General features: G+C 38.0%; 1 protein-coding gene across 5 annotated transcripts in view; it reads right to left on the bottom strand.

Annotated features, from left to right (window-relative positions):
- Positions 1-18,906, bottom strand: part of LOC139459524 (endophilin-B1-like) — a 66,196-nt gene continuing 47,290 nt past the window's right edge. For 4 of the 5 annotated variants that reach the window (XM_071241047.1, XM_071241048.1, XM_071241050.1 and 1 more), the window contains 5 exons: positions 16,828-16,917; positions 16,060-16,160; positions 13,577-13,612; positions 10,226-10,436; positions 1-7,720 (listed from right to left, as the gene is read on the bottom strand). In XM_071241047.1, coding sequence (XP_071097148.1) covers positions 7,613-7,720; positions 10,226-10,436; positions 13,577-13,612; positions 16,060-16,160; positions 16,828-16,917 — 546 coding nt within the window. In that variant the 3' untranslated portion in view covers positions 1-7,612. The remainder of the gene's footprint in view (positions 7,721-10,225; positions 10,437-13,576; positions 13,613-16,059; positions 16,161-16,827; positions 16,918-18,906) is intronic. The other variant, XM_071241049.1, reaches the window with a different exon arrangement.

Raw genomic sequence — 18,906 nt, 5'->3', positions numbered from 1 at the left:
TTCATGAATGAAAGAAGACTTTATTCCCCTACAAATATAATCAGATAATGTGCTTACAAGCATATGTAACTGTTGCAATGGTCGAGACATTCATACCAACAGCTCAACACTTTAGAAAACAAACATTACCCAGAAAGCGTATTTTGTCAGAAATCGTCAAAATGTCTTATACTTGCAACCCATGTAAAATAACTGCATCACCAATTCAGTTGTTACACATATTTTTGGATCACCAAAAAGACACTCTTAAACATTTTCTTTTGGTGTTGAGCTTGGTATGAAGTCACTAGATTTACACATGTTTCTAAATATTCTTCACAAAGCCTAAAATCTCAACTGTTTTCTAAATATTCTATTATTACATGAAGATAATTTGAATACTTTACTTATATTCTATATACATTTATATCTAATAGTTTGTAGTTGAAATACACATGGTAAACACCTCTCAATAGTGACTAGCTAAATTCTGCAGTGCAATATACAGTGAGTTGTATCATACAATATTGATAACATACCTGGTATATACAAGGTATTCCACTTAAAAGCATTCCTTTCCCAAAGTACAATAAAATGAATTTAAATACTTACATCTGAAAATGTATAAAATTCATTCTAAGACATGAATGAAAACATTACCTAAAAGACGATTCAAAATGAAAATATAAACAACTTAAGCAAACAATGAGGAAACAAATGAAAACAAACATGAAAACACTGTTTCATGGAAATAAAATGAAAGATTTCATTTGAATAGCATGCAAGTTTATAGTATGAGTATAGTCTGAATTGACACCTTTTTGCTGGGAATAATACCTGATTATCTGGTCTATGAGGACTGGATAATCAAGGTTGTAACATAAACTACATTCCTTGAGACTTTCTTTCATTAAAACAATTCAGCATGTTCAGTTCAATTCTATCCAACCAGATTAAAAAGCAGAAAGGTTGATCAATGAATACACCTGACAACTTTTACAAATATCAATCTGCAACATCTCAAACAAAATGACAGCAATATGAATTTTAGTTAATCACTGAAAAAAATAATTTATTACAAGTTGACAGTACAATTCTGACCAGTCTGATATGGAACTAAGATTAGAATTATGCTCGCAGTCTCAGTATTACTTATGAAGAATTAATAACTGAATTCTATTAGAATCATAACTGAACACATTAAAGACAGAAATAGTGGAATGATCTCTTGAAGGGTTGGTTTCACTGCATTGAGACTTACAGAGAGATCACTTCGTATCCAACTGGAGACTTTCAGGTGAACAAATTAAGGTGATGTTTCATAATAAATGAGGGAATAAACACGAAAATAAAAGTGTTGTCTATATACAATCATCGGATAAACATGCAAATACCAACAAACCCTTTAAAGCATATTAAGATAATACTTCCACAAATAATATCTACAATTACAGAGTTGAGCAATGTAAGCAATATGTTTTAACCGTTACCAGATCTAGAGTTTTCGGACATAATGAGAGAGGATGAAAACCATCAGTAAACCAGTAACAATATTTAAAGGAGATACGACTGAAATGAAGAGCCTCCTTGTATTTCATAGGGTTAATGTTCCCAAGGCTCAACAGTCTGATAGTTTGTTCTCATGAACAAGGAGACAGAAAGAGAAGAAAATGAAAGTACATGAACATTATTTTGACTGGAAAATGGGACCCCCTCATCAAGTGGAACATGCAATACAATGCATATTATTGTATGAATTTGATATCTCTAAATAATGAGTCCTTACTAAAAACCTTTTGAGGATTCTGTGTCAAACCAGGTTCCCAGTAGCCAATGCTTGTCATGAAAGCCGACTTCTGAAGATTGGGTGGTTGTGTGACAACTGTCTGATCCTTTCATTTTCTTCTTCCTCTCATAAACAAATTCTTTACCCCTCAAAGTTCATGTCATATTGCTATATTTCCATCATCAAATACTTCACTGATTTACTTTATTATTACAAACCAAATAAAAGGCTGCTGAAAAACTATTTTGACAAAAATGAACAGTCAACAAAAATAACCATTATTCTCCCAGAAAAATACTTTTAGCGAACCTTGAATCATTACAAAGCTATACATGGCATAACACACTACTACCAAATAGTTCGCTAGGGTTCTATCTCAACTTGGGGAGCTGCACACACATACACAACAGTGAGGGAGTGAAAAGGTTAAAGTTGAGGAACACAAAAGCCACAGACATTTCATGCCAAATATTTCTCATTATTGCTGTCAAAAAATTGCTTCATATAACAGGGCAATTTCTTGGGCGGAATAATTTTGAAAGTATTGGCATCAAGTACATAAGACGTGATCTATTTACATCAAGACATCCTGGTTGCTTTTACAGGTGCTATTAAAGAAATCTGTACAATACAATTATGGCATTTCTCTGGCTCTTTTGTTAATTTCTTACTGACCATAAAATTACTTTTATCTAAAGCATAAAAAGTGTGGCTCAAATAATTTTTACATATTTTTTAGGACCTCTATCAATAGCATAAAAAATAATATTTATAACTGTTATTTCTAGTGTTAGTGCCAAAGTTGACAAGGAGAGAAACTAGGGCTAATTTGACTGAAATAAGTTTGATGTTTCGAAATTATATTGAACATCTTACTCATGCAAATATTCATGTGGATAAAATGTCCCATTTGGAAGTTTATCCCCTTTAAATACACAGGCTAGTCAGCTTTCAAGTTAACATCAACTAAGATGCCAAATGAGGTCTGTCTTTGCATATTAGGGTGCCTGGCTATACCCTGATAATCCAACCTGAGTTTGCAGAAGAGAAACCCAATAGGTCATCAGCACTAAGACAGCACCATCAACTGGAAGGGGACGAAAGTCCAAACAGATGCAGGTCATTGGTCTTGGTGAAACCAAATGCAAAGATATCAGTGCCGACAAATCAAGGATTAAAATCAGGGTGACTCAGGTATTTGAACCACACTGGGTGGTACCTGGCAGACACAGTTCTGCGTATTGACCTGCATACCTCCTGAAGAATATGCGAAATTGGCACTTGAATAAGTCTATTGGAAATTGCAATGGAGTTGATTTCTGCTGAAAATATTTTGAAATTGAATCTGTTGTCAGTACATCTGAACTATCAACATGTCAGACTGTAATATTTTTGTTTTCAATTTTGGCGGAGCGGTCAGTTCAAATATCTAAATACAGGTTGTTGTTACCACCAGGAAGACTTCCCCTGACAGAACCTAGGGGATGGAACCAGTACTATGGAAGGGACAATAGGTACTGTGATACCAGCATGCATAACACTCACATGTCCTTCCATCCTACAATGCAGGCATAAACAACAACACTCAACATGTGCTGCAATCCTAGCACGCATGCCGATCAACATGTGCTGTAATCCCAGCATGCACACGGATCAACATGTGCTGCAGTCCTAGCATGCACACCAATCAACATGTGCTGCAATCCCAGCATGCATGCTGATCAACATGTGCTGCAGTCCAAGCATGCATGCCGATCAACATCTGCTGCAGTCCTAGCATGCATGCCGATCAACATGTGCTGCAATCCCAGCACGCACACTGATCAACATGTGCTGCAATCCCAGCACGCACACCGATCAACATGTGCTGCAATCCCAGCATGCACACCGATCAACATGTGCTGCAATCCCAGCACGCACACCGATCAACATGTGCTGCAATCCCAGCATGCACACCGATCAACATGTGCTGCAGTCCAAGCATGCACACCGATCAACATGTGCTGCAATCCCAGCATGCACACCGATCAACATGTGCTGCAGTCCAAGCATGCACATCGATCAACATGTGCTGAAATCCTAGCATGCACAATGGTCAACATACTGGCACTGCATACTTCTAAATTGTGATGACAACAATCAAGGCTTACTCTGAATGAACAAGTGAACTTTTTTTAATCTCATTTTTGCAATAAAACACCTTCATTAGATATTTTTCAAGTGAAATGTGAGTGGTTGAGGGAAAGCTTTGTCTAGCAATAAAATCAAAATCTGCTCTATTCTTGAATATGTTTAATATGTATCTGTAGCAAAATCAGGATTGTTTTCGTAAATATGAACACGTGTTCTCTTTACAGCAAACTCACTATAAACACAGGTTAAACGACTACAACTAAAACATCACCTTTCTTTGCAATGTCAAGGAACTTATATGAAGTGACCTTATAGCCCCAACTTGTTTTGCTCAGTATACATCTGCAGTAGTGCTACTGGTCATCTGACCAGTTACACATTGGAGCTTGGATTGAACAATTTCTTGGTTTCCCTTAATAATGTTTATGTATGTTCTCAGGGACAATCATACATTTGACATGTTAATCTATTTTAAGCCTTGATGTGTAGTCGAATCACGTGTCAATTCTACAATATAGTACAATCTAGGCTCAGCAGAGGCTCTAAACTTCTGGTAACTAATGGTGGAGAAAATACTTTACAAATATTTACAAACTTTGCAGAGAGATCTGTCATGGTGATGTGAGATTGTATTGGGGCAACCAGTGTACTCATTTCCTTCAAACTTATAACAGCCCTTTCTCCACCGGCTTCAAGGCAACAAACATCATTGACTGTTCCTTTCACAAAACACAAAGCTGAACAATGTGGATACACAGGGAGAAAGTTGATTCTTTAGGAATCTCAATGTGGTTTATGGATCAACAATCTGCAACACGTCAGTTTGTGATCACTGGAGGTGAACTATGTCCACTAAGGGTCTGATGTTACACAAGTGCAGCCAGGTGAAAAGTCATGTGCATGGGGATCAATTGTGCCATGAAAGCTTATGGGGTTGAGGAAAACAAAACAAGTTGAGTTACCAAATCTGGCAAAAAAAAACATTTTTCAGGAGTTTCAAGCATCTGACAAACCATTTCCAAGTCTTCATAATTCTAGTGATTCCGACAATCAGGGAGGACAAATGCAAAGTTAATGGAATGCTGACTTGAATTTACACCCAATCCAGCCAGAGAATAGGAGTCAATAAATAGACACAGATACAGCATACATCATTTGGCATTACAGTGTTTGAAGTTAAGGGGAGTCCTTGGGTCCTTGTGGTGTTCTGCTTTTGAATCTAGGGAGCCCCTAAATCTTCACATTAAAGTCATGACAAGGACCCTTGGGCTTCCCATCTTAATTTGAACACTGATTACATGTTATTTCTTACAGTGTTTGAAAGAAGGCAAGTTTGGCAGTTATGATGTACAAAGGTTGGTTGACAAACTATCAATGGGAACATGCATATATCATGTATATATATATGTGTAGGCCTCAGGTCTATTGTGGGTCTGAGGCATATGTCTATGTTGTGCCAGAAAAATTAATTATCCCAGTGTCAAGGTCATGCTGAGATGATGTCATTTAGCTAAGACATCATGCTAATGTCATTGAGGGATGCTGGTTCTGTCTTGTTTCCACTTCACTATCAGGTCTCTTAGGCACCTAGTGTTGTTACTTGGAGCTAATAGGGTTAACCACTTTGGTGCAATCAGGGCATCAGGGCCAAACTGGCATTCAAACCCACCATCATAAGTTTCTTGCATGACTTAGGCCTAGCGAACTGTGGCACCTTTGACGACTGGCCCAACCGTGACCTCTTTTTGTTACTTTGAAAGTTGTATTCATCCAAAACCTCTTCATTGTTTGTGGCCATCTAGAGAGGAATCTACAAAGATGTCACGGATCCATCATAGATGTGAGTCTTACACATAGCAATACATATATGCTCACAATACGTGACAATAGGGTTCTCTCAAGTGACAATAGGGTTCATGTATATCTACAATGAATAAATTTATCCACATATTAACTACCTCTCTGCTTCTAAAACTCTATATCACAACTGCAAAAGAACATTACTAAAATATTGAGAAAATTTAACTATTTCCAGGAAAACACCTTAGACCTCCAAGGTCGTTGCTCCTTTTCATGTTCTGCAGAAGAGATATTTCATAGAGGTCTGTACATTTTACCTCTAAAGTGAAGCATTTGGCCATGTAAAATTAAAAAGAATGTTTCTAATTAAATGCATATTTCCAAAACAGCCAGTCATCAGGCATTTTCTTTTTTATTCTCAGTACGTAAGAAATCTATTCACACATAGCTATATAATCTAGGCACAAAAAAGATAACTCTTACATTAGATTCTGGACAATCTGAAATTCATAATTTTTTTACTGAAACCACAAGTAGTGAAATAGACAAATTGATCAAATGGCATGTTTTAATGAGAAACCTTTATTTCAAACTTTTCATGGCCTTAATAGCTGGAAATCAAGATTGAAATGGTAGGTATATACTTGTATGCATATGTCTTGTCTTGATTTGCCTCAGTGAAGACTATCAGGTTTTGCATAGCAGAAAATATAGAAACATAAAACATATATATGTAAGTACTATGTACACCAGCCCATGGTTGTAGTTTAGCCTTAATTCATATCATTGGCTACTAAGGGATCAATAATTTTAGATATTAAAGCAAAATAAGAGACATACTTAATTCAAACAGACAACCATTTCTCAACAATAGTGTTCATGTGGTTATCCAGATTCAGAAAAACAAAGAACAACTTAAATATTATCACATGATACTTATGGAATGGAAACATTTAATCATGAATCTTTACTTTACTGACTTGTATGTGAAAATGTAGAAATGTGTTTAATTGGAAAGAGGCTAATACTTCAGAGTGAACGACCACTTGAGACTATAGAACAATTTAAACCTTTAATCAGCAAGTGTTTGAATCCCCAACTCACCTGTCAACCTTGTATTAAACATAGAGCTCTTGATCTTAACTGAAACTAGCCCTTCAGAGCTTTCTACCATGAGACAAGAGGAGTGAGCTAAATTATTAACAGTTCAATCTGAAATACATCATAACAGACATTGATGTTCACAAGCAGAGGAATCAAAGATCCTTCAACTGAGAAAACTGTATGTTCTATATGGTGAAAACTCACTATTAAGATGTACTTTGTGAATGTGCAAGTATCTTTAACGGGACTTTGCGATCCTGTAAAGAATGAGAGGCCCCTTGACAGGAAACCGTTTCAATGCATAAAGCCATCAACAGACAGACCATCAGTCTTGGGAGGCCAGACCAAGCTTCAGTGTGAGGACAAGCACTCTCACTGAGTATTTAAAGAAAAACAATTGCACAAGAGGACTGTCTATTCAAACTAATTCCAAGCGTGACTAAATCAGCCTTAGTAGCCATATTGGATAGAAACCATGGTAGCATTAGGTATCCTTACCACTAGAATGTAACCATGGAAACACTAAGGATCCTTGTGACAAGAAGTAACCATGGAAACACTAAGGATCCTTGTTACTAGAAGTAACCATGGAAACACTAAGGATCCTTGTTACTACAAGTAACCACAGTGATACTAAGGATCCGTTACACTTGATGTAACCATGGTAGCACGAACGACCATTGTTTCTAGAAACAAAACATGGTAACACTAAGGATCCTTGTTACTAGCACGTAACCCTGGTAACCCTGGTAAGTAGTAAGACTAAGATCATTATCTAAATACAGATGAAGGTAGATGTGTGTGGCCTCATCACTCCAACACCTCCAGGTATGTGACAGGCACCTTCCCTCGTTGAGAACCCCGCTCAGCCATCAGCCAATCATCGTCAAGACCGGCAACTTTGTACACCATAATTAGCTGCAAGTGGGACAAGAAAAGGTCAGTAATCATTAAACACGTAGGATTGATAAGGAACAGTTGTGGTACTTCCTCAATAACAGAATAAATATTGATGTTTCTCATAAGCCTTATCAACATTAGAATGCTCCTGCTATTTTAAGAGTGTGTGTATATGTGTGTGTTAGTTATTTACGGTCGCACTTATCAATATTCCACTATTATGTCAGCGACAACTGACATGCCATCAGCCAAGGGACCACCTGATCCAATTAGTTACCTCATACGACAAGCAGAGGTTGCTTGGGGCGTAGTCTACCCTGGAATAACCGTTGGTTTCACTTATTGATATGTCTCCCATGACATTCCTATGGGTATAATCATATCCATAATCCATAATCATCTTTAACCAGTCAGTCTCCATAATGTACCAGATACATCACAGAAGCTTGTCCAACAAACCAGTGGTCAATAATATGAGCACACTGTTGGGCACAGTGATCCACACTTGACACTATTCTCTTCTGAAATGTTTCCTTTGTTGTTTATGCCAAACTCAGCAATATTCCAGCTATGTCCCAAAAAAGTTCTTCAGGCAAATAATACATATTGACACTATTCTCTTTAAATCTAATAAGAATATTTGAGTATTTACACATGGTGCATATAAGATCACACTGATTACTTTAAGTCTGTAGATGAACAGCAAAATATTGTTTTGATATTATAACTATTTAAAGCCGTACTCAGCAATATTCCAGCAACATGATGGTAGCCTGAAATAATCTTGTCTGGACCAGACAATTCATTGATTGATATTATGAGCAACGATCCACACCATTGGGTATGATGACACGCCATCAATCAAGCCACCGCGTCTCACCACCCCATCCATTAAGTTGCCTCTTACAACCAGTATAGGTTGCTGGGGACCACTTCTGACCCAGAGAGACAATACTTCGACTTTGTGGGCTGGCAATTAGTAGCCTCACTCTGGCAGTGTGGGTTCGAATCCCGGACAGGACTCAACCCATAAAAGTACAAGAATCTGTACTTTACTAAGAAAGTGTTATCCCAAATATAACATTTGTTACAATACTTCGGCAGGTAACAAATAAAAGTATCAAACCTTACTTGGCATACACAATTTGTGTAAGTGATATACCAGTTTCTATTGAAGTATTTCTATCAATAAAAAACACAGTATGTATATAAATGATTTTGTGTTTCTACATATGAAAATAAATTTCTTAAGATTTTATGATTTTGCAAATCATTCATATTCCATCATAGTTAGGAAGGGACTGGTAAATTATTGTAGGGTAGAGTAATGTTTCAGAGATTTTTTATAAGCCTCTAAAATTTTTAAGAGTGACCTCCCCCTCATTGATATTGTTGGGTAATTCCCCTTACATATGTGACCAGTCCCTATCTCTAAGCCTGGAAGGAAAATACAATATCAACGAAGGCAACAACCACAGAAACACCAATACAACATTTACTAACCACTGAGAAACAGAAAATGACAAAACAAATTGACATAAATGAACAGCTGCTAGATAAATACCAATAACAACAGGTGATCAACACACTGAAACTTTCATGTACATATTGTATTATTTCACTTGTGATTTGTATTTAGGTCTATGATCAGATTGTATTATGTATCTGTAATTCACATAGGATTATTCACTGTAAAGGTGGAATAAATACTCACGAAAGCAAACATTTGACAAGAAAGCAATTCATGAATTCCAAGAAAGTTGAACATTTACAAATACTTAGAAATGATACTGAACCATGAAGAGTTATCTCCCCTTGAAAGGTAATGTTACATTTTTGAATTGTGGAGCCTTAGACTGCTGGACCCCTTTGTGTTTCCACTCAGCACTCAAGACTGATGTTAAATCCACAAATTATTGTCTCCTGATACACAACATCAAGTACTGTATTTAACATTGCCTGTTAATGGCTGCATTATCTTTCAAAACTATATTTAATCATATTCAAAACAAACAAACAAGATTATAGCATGGAGAACATCTCTCCTAAAGTAATAAACAATGACCAGCCAAATGAAACGAGGGAAGAACTTGCTCTTGTACAGGTGATGAAGAAATGAACGTACCCCCTCAACCCCTTCACACAAAGCGCGCTTACCCATTGCCCAAGATGAAGATGAAGCCAAAGAACAATGTTGAGGGTACAGTGTCCCAGTTGGGGAATGCACTTTGCAAACATTGTTGGCCAAGTTCTAAGTTGCTGCTAGGTTTGGCTGTTCCACTTCTGGCTAATGTAACCTGCACAGATCCTATCAATGTCTGTGATACTTTTTCTCTAAAAATGTGTCACTAAAATATTTAAAGGTTCTCATCCACATAATTGTTTGCCTCAACCTGTTCCGTAGATGTTTCCTTTCAAGATTATCGGCCATAACTCTTTCATATGAATGTTCTCTCACAAGCCCATTCACTCTGTCAAGAGGAGATAACCCAAACAAGAAACTTATCCAACACACAGTCATACCTCATCGGCCAATAATGACAACTCAGTACTATCTGCCGCGTCGTAGTCATATAATACTCGGGCCTGTTTTTTCTCAGTTGGAGTGGGTGCTGTGACTTGTATTGCAGGGGGTGCAGAGGGCATCAAGGGGCTGTTGGAATTTGGGACACTGGAGGAATGCATATTAGAGGGCGCCCCACCACCCATGCTTGTGGCTGACCCAACAGAATAACTGAAAGATAGACAAAACCAAACATAACAAGCAGACCAGAGACAGGCTGATGAATGCTTCTCAGTCCCAGGAAGATGGACGATGACTGACGGTTTCGTTGTGATTTCCGCATGTTAAACAAGATGAATTTTGTTGGATTGGGTGTGTCATTCAATTTGGAGAAATATAAATTCGGTGTTAAGGAATGCACTAAAGAAACATAAACTGTGCAGTGAAAGGACCTAAAGATAGCGTTGTGGTAGAAACTAATTTGGTGTAGAATGAATGAAGGGATGCAGTTTGTCAGAAGTGTGTCCCTAACTACTTCAAATGCAGAACATACAAAACAAACTGACTATGCCTCTGTGAATGTAAAATTTACACCAATGCTTTGTCTTATGTTAGGACAGCCACACACTCTTCACAAATCAGAATTCTTTACTTTTTAAAAGTGACAGTAAACTGACAGTTACAAAACTTCTAAAGGAAAGTAAGGCAAATACCCCAGTACCATCTTTTGAATCCGGTCTTTTCAAAGGATTTTCTTGCTTTCCACAGTTGGTTCAAAACTTCTAAAGAGGATTAAGGCATATATCCACAAGCCATCTTTTAAATCCAGATGCTTGAAATGGACTTTCTTGCATTCTACACTTGTTTCAAAACTTCTAAAGAGAATTAAGGCAAATATCCAAGTGCCATCTATTGAATCCACATGCCTTTAAAATGGACTTGCATTCTACAAATTTCTAGGATGTCAAGAATGCCAAAGAGAAAACAATATTCTGATTTTTCAACGGTTTGACAGAAAATGTTGAACTACAATGACTTGCTGTGGTCAATTTGTACAGTACCAGCACTTTAGATTTCTTCAGGATTCCAACCTATTTAGAGTTTTCTTTGGAAACCTCCATGCAAATTAGGAATAAATGCAGTTGAGTGCAATCAGCTTGCTATACCTTCACGTCCCTGATCCCCTTTTCAAAGAAGCATGGGTGGTGTTGCTTAGAGGACTAGCAGTTGGAACGTAATGAGCAAGTTATGCAGGTTGATAAGCTACAGAAGGGTGAGTGTGCCAATATTGACATAGGTAAACCAGAATTCTGATTGTAAAAATAAATAAATTTGGAAATATTATTTTTAAGTTTAAAAAGTGTACAATAGAAAATGACCTAACTGGATGTCTTCATGTATTTATGACATAATTTCTCTGAAACTTCAATAAATTCAAATTTGACTGTCACTTTGTGTTGTTTTTCAGAGGTATCCAAGATGCTGAGAATCAGAAACAATACGTGCACTGAAACTTCCATTCACTATATATCTTTTAAAATGAATGACACATACAATCATTAAAAAAAGCAGAGGTGTTTTTTAACAAATTGGGCCAATGTTAGTAAGGCAGACATTTTTTTCTACAGGAAAATTAAGCAATGTGATCTAAAACTGCAATTTATGCATCTATGTGCAGAAACTGTACAATTCAAAGGGAGACAACTGCAGTGCCTCTACAGGGAAGAGTTATCCACCTTTTTTGTGCCTCTGGTTCTAACTATTTCTACAAATAAAGAAAATTATACTACACCAGAAAAGAAACTTGGACATTAAATAAAGGTGCAATAATGATGTAGATAATGTAATATATTCTACAAAGATAAAGGCTCATCTTGATGGAGGAGTTGTTGACAGAGGGAAATTTCATGTATTTTTCCAACAATGTGACATTATAAAGATATTTTCTGTTACCATGGTTACAATTATTATTGACTCTGAAATTTCTCTCTGACAGTCAAATGAAAATGACATAATGATAAGTCTGACAAAGACAAATGTTCCAGATATCTTCATGCTCAAACTACAACATGACTACCTCAAGGCCACCTCCGTGGACTTGTTGACAATGTGTCTGCCCAGAGAGTGGAAAGTTGATGGTGCGATCCCCAGCCGCATCATACCAAAAGACTTTAAAGAAGGTACTTATTGTTAAGCTGCCTGCGGCTTGGCAGTAAGGAAATAAAACAAGTATTCGTCAGCTCGGAGTCAGTGTACTGTGTCTGAGTGGGGTGTACAATTTAAACATGGTATCTCAATGGGTTAGCACCATCAAATAGGCATCAAATAGGCACTAGCCGCCCCATATTATATTATATTTACACAATGCTGATGGCTGGATATCTTTCCAGATTTTTTCCAGAAGAAAGTTATTCCTGAGATCTGGCAATAGCTGAGTCTGGGCCAGGCAAACCTGTGGTTGACCAGATTTCACAGAACATTTTTGGACAGTTTTACCAAGTTTTACACAAAAAAATCACTTTTCAGGGCTTGGAACTTGTAAGCGTAGTTCAGATTGATAAAGTAGAGTTTCCCAAATGCAGCTCAGACGCCTTCAGATTGATGAAATAGAGTTTTTTAAATGCAGGCTACCACCCCGAAAGATTTGTGAAGTATATGCAGTCTGTGCCAAAAACTTATGTGTCTGAGGTTCGTTCTTAGCATCATTCTTAGTACATTTAGTTTAATCATACAGATGTTTATTAGCTGAGCTTACTAGACCAAACAGCACTTTACAAAACTGGGGCTTCTGGCTGGTGCCTAAAGTCTTAGACTGTATACATTGTATAGCTCCTTAAATACAAGTTAAGATGTTTCCAGACTGATAAAGTATTGTTCCTGAAATTCGGGTTAGAAATTCTACAGAATTTTGAAGCATTCTGGAACACATGTCATCAGAAATCCAACCCACTATGCAAGATGACAAGGCAGGTTTCTAATCTAGGACAACACAAGCAAGCAGACGCTGGGCCCTTGTTTAGACCTCTTAACACTGAGAAAAAAAACAAGTAAAAATTAATTAGCATAGGAGCACTGATATATGAGAAGTCCTTCAATGGCTCAATATCACCAACCTCAACAATTCAAACACTCTTAATATTCACATGTATTAAAAAGAAAGGTAATTCACCTTAGTATTCATATTAGAGGTCATTTATTTTGAATCATAAACAGCTCAGGAAAACAAACAGAAAGAAATTTCTGTTGTGATAATCACGCCCTTGAAGGATGTTCTCTGTGTGCTCGAAGCTGTCCACGTTAACTGACTGATGCACTCCTACCAAAAAGTTGGCAATAACACAAATGCAAAGATGTAAGTCGGCTCTGCTTACTCCATATCACCACTAGGCGGGGTGGCTGCTGACACACTGAAAACAAAGGCATGGGCAGAGCATGTACAGTCACATATAGGCCAGTGCAGCACAGGCTGGGTGTCCATCGGGTAACAGAAATGAGTACATTATTGGTGAGTGGATAGCAATGCATTGCTTAGTGCACCACACACCCTCACACATTACTTTGTGTCATGTTCACAGATCTTGAGCGTTCTAAAACTTGATCAACTCTTTTGCTTTATGGTACAAATATAATCCTATTTTTCTAAATATTTCTTTGGTAAGTCTTTCTGACAAATATAGCTGGTTGACGATAATTGAAAAAAACGCATATTTTTTAAGTGATGTTCTGTAATGTGAGAGGTGCTGCTTGAAATGTTTCTTTAAATGGCAACTGGTTTGTTTGTTTGTTTGTTCTTTAATGCCACTCTCAGCGACATTCCAGCCATATGACAGTGGTGTGTAAATAATCGAGTCTGGAACAGACAATCCAGTGATTGACATCATGCGCATTGTTCTACACAATTGGGACACGATGACATGTATCAACCAAGTCACCGAGCCTGACCACCTGATCCCGTTAGTTGCCTCTTATGAAATGGCAAGTGAGTGAGTGTTTATTGCCTAACACTGAATCAGTAAGTTAGCAGCATTTTTGTCTCCTTCCAATATTGATCGAACATTTGTTGAGGAGAAAAAATGCCCAGTTGCCTACTACCTACATCCCTATCATTATCTTCATAACTACCTTTTCCCCTGATATTTGATACAAGATTTGACCAGACAACCGTACCATTTGTATTTCATTTCAGATAAGGAAGCAGACACATGGAATCTACCCTATGGCTAACACCTAGAAAAGAGGGTATGGAACTCATCCTGAAAGGTAAAAATCGGAATTATCCAAATCAGAAACCTTTTTCATAAAACCAGCACATGTATGATAGTGTTAAGAAATGTGCACGTCACACCATCCAGATCATCCTCCCCACACCACCAACAACCAGAGATGTTACCATGGTTACAGTTTGGGGAAGCTATGACCTGACTTACAACTTTATTTGTTATTAGTTGGTTTACAGATAATTGTGAACTGTGACAGGGGTATAAAATATTAACAAGCATTTTTACTGCAATAAAAAACAAACACAGTCTTGTGAAGCTATATAGTATTTCAAAGAATGTTTAAAGGTAAGAGAGCATGTATCATTTATCTAGGTCGGACCTGGCAGTTAAAAACCAAAAATAAAAATCAAATTTTATTTTGATTCCACGTTCCTGATTTTTAGAGTCTGCAGATCTGTAAACCAAAAAATAACGATAAAAGTAGGTCATATTGTTTGTCTCCCTTGATCCTTATCATGTTCTGCAGGAGAGGAACCTTATAGAGGTCTGTACATTTTACCACTTACCTTGACACAAAACACCTAAGTACAGTTTCTACAATCCTCTCCTTATCACACACAAGCCTACTGTCTCAGTGCTACAGCTTTGGAGCCATTGGAGTCACATGGTACCCCTCTCCTTGGGTATTTATATCTTTTCTTGAGTATTCACAGTCAGAGTCTAACACATTTGAGTCTACCTGACATCACTAGACCGTACAGATTGTTACTAGATTTGGGCTTCAGGCTAGTGGCTTAACTTGCAGACTGATTAAATATATATTCACTCCCATAGGTATAGTCCACTGGGTATTCTTGCACACTCTGCTTGAGATGCTGTTTCAGCTGACTACTAACGTGCATCTGTGCATGTGCAGCCCCTAGTGCAGCCCCACTGTAAGCTCACAACAGCGACATGGGTCTAAGTTACAATAAGGAAGACAGCACTTGTGTGCATTGTTCACTGCAGTGGAGTCCATGCATGTGACGTGCATTCAATCAGCAAGTATGGAAATACAGGCACGTAAGCTAAAAGCCACATTATGAACTGTGTTTTTTATACTTTTAGGTTATTTTGTGTATTTATTTGTACACAAGCAACTCATAATTAACTGGCACAAGGCCATTTTATTTTCATATTTTCTGAAGGTACACAGTTTAACTGGACCCTGAGTGTGCTCTGACACGTCTGTCTTCTTCTCACAAGGGTGGTCTGACTGCCCCCAAATGTCATAGCTTGATTGTTAGAGAGCTATCAAGTCATCTTCAGTAAACTTCTGCCATGATGGTCAGGTCATACAAATCTAGACTTGTCTTCATCAAAAGCTGTTTATATATTTGCCTTCTAATAGATCAAGACAAAGAACAAAGGGATTCTTTAGTCCCATTGGTTTTGCCAGAGTTTCAAACTGATATAATATTTCCCCCTCTACTGCCCCGATCATCTCAATGCTCCATAGAAACCACATGAGCAAGACAGTAGGCTTGTCTGTGCACTAGCAACAACACAGAGGGTGCTTGACTGCAGCCTGCCCCACCCCTACGAGCCCCACCCCCAAGCAGGGAAGCCAGGACTGGAAGCTGTGTGACACCTACCTCCCCAGCTGACTCTGGAGGTCCCTGATGTACTGGGAGCACTGGGCATAGAAGTTGCCCTGGGCCTCGATGAAGTCGTTCAGACAGCGGAGGTGATGGGCCTGCACACACGAAGAAACAGTTGATGAGGCAAAAATGGACTTGTTAGACCATCATAGGGCATGCTTTTGCCAAGGGCTCTACTCCAAAAGGTGATCTAAACTCTTAAGATGATCTAGCTCCTAATCCCATACATTAACAATGACATAAAACAGTCTTAGCAGTAATATCGCTTTGCAAATGGGCAGGGCCCTGGACCTCAACAGATACAGCACTAAGATCGCTTTGTGGAATTTGCCCAGAACCCAGTTCCACAAAGTGATCTTAGCAGCAAGATGAATGCATGTCTATGTTCAGGTATGGGGTTACCAAAGGCATAGAGCTATTCAGGTGCATAAATTAGTTTTTTTCCATCCCCAACATTTAAAAGAAAATTTTCCAAACATACTGAAATAATGTCAGGCTGGTTGTGACCTTATGACCAGCTCCCTAAAGACCCATTTGGATAAATAACTGCTCATCCAGGGACCTTGTCATATCACAGCGGTCTTCAGCAGTGTATAGGTGGGTGGGTAGTAGAAGGCATGAGCCTAATGGCAGCTAGGGTTGTATACTCCCCAGGGAGCTGAGAATGTTATTTGAGTGCACTCTGATCCATTGACCAATAATTGTGTAGCTATGGGGGGATGGATGTGGCACAAAACAGATATGCATATATTATTCACTTACATGGGTGCTGTTGACTCCCTCAAGAAGAATCTTTGTGATCTCTGCTTGTCTGTCGAACTCGGACTGGGCCACACGCAGGTCAGCCTCGGCCTGAAACACACAGAACCATTGGTCAGCTACCAGTACACCAAGGTCGGTCAACTGTCCGTTGATTAGTCACATGGACACAGGCTGAAAGGGTTCTTAGTGTGAACTCCCAAAGATAGACACAGTAGCAGTCCAAATGATACTCGGACCAGGAAGGGCCAATTGCACAAAGCAATCTTAGCGCTAAGATGATCCCATACTTTAACATAGGCTTATGATAGTCATAGCACTAAGATCGCTTTGTTGACCGGAGCCCAGGAAGGTTTCACAAAACAATCTTAGCGCTGAGACTATGGTATGGGAATCGCCCATAGCACAACGATCACTTTGTAAAACTGGGATGAGAATATGGGAACAAGGACCACAGATTATAATCAGTGTATTGTTGGACAGTCAAAAAGTGGACAATGAAAGAAACAGAAAAGACAGGATGTTAGATACTGGACAGAATGAGAGCAGCTGTAGCCAGCCTATCGTGTACCAAGGCACAGACAAAGTGGGCTGAAGATGAGGAACTAGTCAAGTTACAGTCATCCCACATCATATCAGGACATTAGGGACAGAAGCATTTTATATTCTGAAACTTTTGTTTAGCGCCATGAGATATATATTTTCTCTTTCAGATAAGGAGCCTATATACTCAAAATACATTATTTTTCAGCTGTTCAGTGAACGTTAATATTCGGTTTTCTAAATATGACAAAGACAATTCCAGGACTTTTTGGAACAGATTATTCTTCTGAAACCCCACCCACTCCACCTCAGTGTCAATCAGTTATCCTCCTATGCTACCATAGAGATATGAAGTTCAGCTCCTCTGTATAGGAGCTTCAGAGTTGTCTCCCTTTGACCATCAACAACTAACACATTACAATTCAGGAGTATTCAAGAAAAAGAATGGACAGGGCCTGATAGACTTGTCATGCTTCTCTTGCTGAGATAAAATAAGGTGCATGATAGCAGTGAATACATAGAATAAACCTACAATTTATGTTGCTCACCTGGAAGTTACATTTAATATTAGGCAAATTCATATCACATGTTGATTATTTATGAATGATATAAATGAACATATCCGTAAGCTAAAATCAAGAGTAACAACAGCATGAAAACTAACCCAGGCAACTGTCACATCAGAGGATGTTCATAAAAGCTGAATAACAGGCTCGATTTACTTGACATATCAGAAATTGAATTGTATGATTTATCGAAATGAGATATTGTTGTTGACATGTAATGACTGTTTACATACGCTCACAATGATGTTGGTCAGCATATCAATTTTACAGAAATACCAGCCAACATTAAGCTTTATTATCAAAGCTGGAAATAGCTTATATATCAATTTCATAAGAGACACTTTAGTGTAATCTGTGATAAATATAGATATAGGAATTACAAAAAAATAATGTTACTATTGAACATGGAACAAATATACTGGTGAGAATACTGACCAACCCTGAAATTTAACATTTAAGATTTTATTTCCATCCATGAAGCTGTAGCCGCCGACAGTATAATGTTCACCTCACCAATTATACTACTCAACTTTTGAAAGGGATACTAAGGTATATCATACTGTCACAAAACTTACATCAGCAGCTAAAGGGACTGTTATATTACTTGCTCATTATTTGTAATGATGCTGAAAATGAGTCAGTTCCAAGGCAATATTGAATGCTATTTGTATCACATCATCTCCCTGCAATCAGAAACATTCAGTCCCTGCCTGAACACTCAGAGATCCCTATCAAAGGCTGAGTAGCATATAAGCACAAAACCCTTGTCCATGCGTCAGCATGTTTGTAGTGCCAATTAACATTCTCCTTTTTCCCTTTCACAGAGTGAGCATGGATTCACACTGCTTTGAACAGTATTCAGTTATATCACAGCATATCAGCTTAATGTGGGAGGAAAGCCTGAAGTGATGCAGGTCTTAGACATTGACCACTTCGGTGAAACCCACAAGACGGATATGGTGCTGACAAACCA

This window comes from Haliotis cracherodii, unplaced genomic scaffold, assembly GCF_022045235.1.
Source record: "Haliotis cracherodii isolate W230 unplaced genomic scaffold, xgHalCrac1.p SCAF_13, whole genome shotgun sequence".
NCBI classification, from domain to species: Eukaryota; Metazoa; Mollusca; class Gastropoda; order Lepetellida; family Haliotidae; genus Haliotis; species Haliotis cracherodii.
Note: the sequence above shows the minus strand (reverse complement) of the source record. Positions and strands in the feature narration are given on the sequence as shown.